The sequence below is a fragment of the Helianthus annuus genome, chromosome 5 (assembly GCF_002127325.2).
Source record: "Helianthus annuus cultivar XRQ/B chromosome 5, HanXRQr2.0-SUNRISE, whole genome shotgun sequence".
NCBI classification, from domain to species: Eukaryota; Viridiplantae; Streptophyta; class Magnoliopsida; order Asterales; family Asteraceae; genus Helianthus; species Helianthus annuus.
The window spans coordinates 118,406,956-118,412,230 of NC_035437.2; the positions used below are offsets into that span (position 1 = coordinate 118,406,956).

The 5,275-nt window shown below is 41.8% G+C and overlaps 1 protein-coding gene across 1 annotated transcript; it reads left to right on the forward strand.

Annotated features, from left to right (window-relative positions):
- The first annotated feature begins 1,097 nt into the window (after positions 1-1,097).
- On the forward strand, positions 1,098-1,676 carry LOC110943530 (alpha/beta-gliadin clone PW1215-like). The gene has a single exon (XM_022185273.1). It carries the CDS (start codon positions 1,098-1,100, stop codon positions 1,674-1,676), a length of 579 nt encoding a protein of 192 aa, XP_022040965.1.
- Positions 1,677-5,275: the final 3,599 nt, after the last annotated feature.

Consider the following 5,275-nt stretch of genomic DNA (forward strand, 5'->3'; position numbering starts at 1 on the left):
AATTGTTTCAGACGAAGATTCAAACACTCTCCATTCTTCATCAAAAGATGTGTTAGCCGAAGAATTAAACTTCGTCATTCATTCTTTGTCACTGATACTTCGTCGCCCATACTTCGTCACAAGGATTCACAGAAGCTTCGTCCATACTTCGTCATTTGAGGCTTCGTTGTTTTAACTGTCATTTGTTAACAGAAGCTTTGCAAAACTGTCTTAACCATTTCTTTTCAAGTGTTTGATCAGGTACACTTATACATACATCAATCATGAGTACTAGCCCCTCGGATTGGAACAGTAGCTCAAGTACTGCTCAAGATCCGACCTCTGCAGTGACGTGGATCAAGAATATGATGCCACAACAACAAACAATTTCTGCAAGTCAGTGGGCATGCGTAGCAAATCAAAATCAATGTATTCAAAATTTGCTAATGAGCGAAAGTGAAACGGGTAGCAACAATCGACCGCCAAAGCTGAATCATATGAATGAATATCCATCTTGGAAATGTCGTTTTCATACTTACGTTCTAGGGCAAAATACCGAGCTACGGATATGTTTCACTACACCATACAACACAACTCTTGAAGAAGCAGGTTCAAATCCAGCCACATTGGCAACTATGACTGAAGCAGAGAAGAAAGCGTATGATCTTGAAAAGAAGGCGTTTGCTATCTTGACACAAGCTCTCAACAAAGACATATATCGTCAATTCTCTTATTGTAATACAACAAAAGCCTTGTGGGACATCCTAGTTACAAGAGGAGAAGGGAATGCGGCGACAAGGAAGACTCGACACGACTTGTTGAAAAAGGAGTTTGACACATTTTTGTTTATAGAAAAAGAAACTTTAAATGAAATGGCAACTCGTTTTTATCATTTAATAAGTGAAATGTTTTCTTACGAGGTTACTGCAACTCCACAGGAAATGGTGTCAAAGTTTGCTGATGCTCTACCACCGAAGTGGAGCCCTTTTATTGAGTTATTAAGGCATACATGTGTATTAGATACTATCAGTATCTATGAATTCGTTCAAAATCTGGAAAATAAAAATGAAGAAGAAATCCGGAAGGCGAAACGAATCTCAATCCCTTAGAATCCAGAAATGTACTTTGGAAGGATTAACCCTGTTGCAAGCTCAAGTCAGCAACCAAAACTTCAAACGGCGTTCATATCAAATTCAAGCCCGTTTCCTCAAGTGACTAATGTAAATCCCTTTGGATTTGTACCAGAGCAACCTCAATCTAAACCTCAATTTGATCCTAGCGCCTGGTTCCCTAAACCACAAGCTGTTACCCCCTCACCTCAACCACAATTTGATTTGAGTGCCTGGTTCCCTCAACCTCAACCTCAACCTCAAGTTACTCAACCTCAATCTCAACCTCAATTTGACCCTAGCGCTTGGTTCCCGAAACCACAAGTTGTTACCCCTTCACCTCAACCTCAACAAGCATTCTATGGTAACAATTTCACTCAACCGCAAAATTCCAATACAACCAGACTTGATACTTCAAACCTTCCCAAAGTCAATGTAGAAGTTGCTAAGGAACACATGGAACTTCTTAGCACAATGGTCAATGCTTATTGTGGGTGGGTTGCAGGTCAGATTAAAAACATAAATCTGACCAATGAAGATTATCAACAGATTGATAGGGATGAAATTGTCGCAACCCCCGTCCCCTAGCAACCCAGGAACGGGCGGCCGCGGCCAGTTTTTGGTGGTATCTTGTGTTTATCCATTTTGGCAGCGGAATTTACATCAGGGCCATAGTTAGGAAATATTTGATCAGAGTAAAATACCACGCATTTACTATATTTTACATTTGGGAATAATCCCAAGTTTTAAATACACACATTTTCATAGGGATAATGTAACACCCCCAAAATACCACCTGCGGAAACCCCGCAAGGCGTGTTACACATCAGAGTCTGAGCCACCAATCACATTGAACCAATAGTAAATACTTAAATAAAACATGTCATTAATGGCCAAAGTTAAATGTCAAACACAATATTAATTCACAAAAAGTTATGTAGCGGAAGCATATGATAAGTCGTTTAGCAATTGTTTCAAAATAAACTCAAAACCAATGTATCAATTATAAGTAATCCAATAGCTTCGATCCATGACCACTCCAGCACTCCCAGATAGCAAGTCCATGTTCCAAGATTAACGACCTACAAGCATGCAAACAAGTGTGTCAGACTACGCTGGTGAGTTCAAGGTTTCGTTAACGTGTTGTGTTACCAGATATATGTTAATGCGATTCAATGTTGTGTTACGATGTTGCTCATGTTAGTTACCCTAGGGAATATGCCCTTACGTAACCGAGGAGTGTGCCTCTTAGCAACCCACTATGTTGTTCATGCTAGTTACCCTAGGGAAATCGCCCTTACGTAACCGAGGAGTGTGCCTCTTAACAACCATAGTGAAACCCAGATAATTAGTTCACCCCCGTCCTTACGGCCCGGTGTGAGGTTTCCCACCTAATAGCGCTATCAACTAATTACCCGCATTGCCCTCCGGGCAATAACCAAAACCGATTAAGTTGTTTACCCAATGTTTCCCTTCCAAATGTTTACCAGTTGTCCCAAACCACCGGGACGCATGCTTGAGAAAATGCATTGAACTCACCTTGGTTTGCTCGGCAGATTATACCAAAAGTTACTTGAATTAAAAGTAGTCAATCACGTCCTAACATGATTATCATATAAGTCAGGTTTGGTTCAGGTAAAGCACGTATGTTTCACATAGTTTAACATATTGCTAACACGTATCAGTCATGGCAACATAGTACACATATAGCATGTTTTAAATGTTATAAGTTTATCATACGGATGAAGCCCACATAAGTCTCGGCCCAACACGTTGTGCGATCAGCACATCCTTGTGCGATCCACAGCGTGTTGTGCGACATGAAAGAGCCCGGCCCAAACAATAATTAAGCCCACATAAGTAAATAGTCCAATAAGCATATCGGCCTACAAGGTATAGTAACTTGTGCGATCCGTTTAAGCTTGTGCGACTGGACAAGCTTGTGCGAGTGGACACTTGGGCTGTCCGGCCCGTCAGTTTGTGCGTTTGTGATTTGGGCTGGCTCGGTCCAATGTATAACATTTATAAATGACATTGTGCGATTAGGGACCCCTTGTGCGACTAGACTCCTTGTGCGAGTGACTAGTCTTGTGTGAGGGGTCTCTTGTGCGATTGATCTTATCCTACCCGGAATCGTGCAAATCAGTTACCTAATGATCAACAGTTTCCTTTTTACACCCATCCATCAACATATTCGGTTTCCAAATCAAATCAAATCAATTAACAATCAAACAAGCAATCTAGCATCCAATTCACATGAACCCTAGAATAATCATGACATGAATAATACTTAATCATATTCATCTACGGTTTTCAATCACTTCATAATCCTTCCTATGTTATCATACAACAGTCCGGTTCCGTGTACATGAAGCTTGATTAATAAACATTCAATTCTAGTTCATCATGTTATCAATCGGTTATCAAAGTTATATCGATCCATACATCCTACACATGTGAGCCGACTACATGAACCACAACCTTAACAGTTTACACTATAATCACATAAAGCATCTATAATTCATTATGTAAAACTACATAGATTACAACATCATTAACTCAAGCAATACATCAAACACTAACCGATTGAGATAGAATCAAGCCAAGAGAAAGTGATCCGAATGAAGGGCACAATCTTCGATCACCAAGAGTTGTTGTCGTCGGGTGTTGAGAGAGAATAAGCACTAGGGTTTTGTGTGTACAAGTGTTGTAACAAAAATGGGAGAACAACCCTAGAGGTGGGTGTTTGTACGTGCAAGAGAAGTGGGTCGGCCCTCACTTGGGCTGCCCCTTGTCCGATTACTAGTGTAAAGCCCAATCGGCTTGTGCGGTTGTGAGTAGTGTTGTGCGATCGGATCATTTATAAGCATACAAACATTTAACCATCACAAGACACATTCACATCACATTAAATAATATCATGTTACATTAAATCTTCCCATATAATCGCAACACGTTCACATACGTTACACAAGGTAGGTCCGAATTTATGAGTTGTCACAGTATCCCCAACTAAAAAGAAATTTCGTCCCGAAATTTGGTACGCACTCACTGAAAGAAAAGCTAGGTAGGTTAGGTTAAAGCTAGGTAAGTCATATCGTCTGCTGGTTTTCCTGGGGTGTCACATCATCCCCCACTTGAATGGGAATTTCGTCCCGAAATTCACTAGTTGTATCAACATTAAGTTTGCTAGGTTCTGCCTGGTCTGTGGGGAACAAATGTGGATACTTAAGTTTCATCTGGTCCTCGCATTCCCACGTGAACTCTGGACCACGTCTTGAGTTCCAACGAACTCTCACAATCGGTATGCGGCTGTGCTTACGAACTTTAACTTCCCGATCCATAATTTCAATTGGTTCTTCGACAAACTGCAATTTGTCGTCTATCTTCAGCTCTTGAAATGGTACTACTAGTGTTTCATCAACCAAACACTTCTTTAGCTGTGATACGTGAAACACATCATGGACATTACCCAACTCAGCAGGTAATTCCAACCTGTAGGCCACCTTTCCAATTCGTTCCAGAATTTTGAACGGTCCTACATAACGAGGGTTTAGTTTGCCGCGTTTCCCAAAACGCACCACACCCTTCCAGGGTGAAACTTTTAACATAACGCGGTCATTAACTTCAAATTCCAACGGTTTACTACGCTTGTCAGCGTAGCTTTTCTGGCGGTCGCGAGCTGCGGCCATGCGGTTTCGGATCTGCACAATGCTTTCTGATGCCTCAAGCACAAACTCGGGGCCTGTGATTTGACTATCCCCCACCTCATGCCAACAGAGAGGTGAACGACATTTCCGTCCGTACAGTGCCTCGAACGGAGCTGCCTTAATACTTGAATGGTAGCTGTTGTTGTAGGAGAATTCTATCAACGGTAGGTGTTTCTCCCATCCTTTTCCAAAGTCGAGTACGCATGCCCGAAGCATATCTTCGAGGGTTTGGATGGTGCGCTCGCTTTGACCATCCGTCTGCGGGTGATAAGCGGTACTCATGTCGAGTTGGGAACCGAACGATTTATGCATTGACTGCCATAACTCTGAAGTGAAACGCGGATCTCGGTCTGAAATGATAGAAGTTGGCACCCCATGCCTAGAAACCACCTCCTTAAGATACACTGCTGCCAGCTGAGAAAATTTGTCTGTTTCCTTGATTGCTAGGAAGTGTGCTGATTTCGTGAGGCGATCAAC

Coding starts and splice junctions, on each gene's coding strand:
- LOC110943530 (XM_022185273.1), top strand. CDS start 1,098: ATGTACTTTGGAAGGATTAACCCTGTTGCAAGCTCAAGTCAGCAACCA.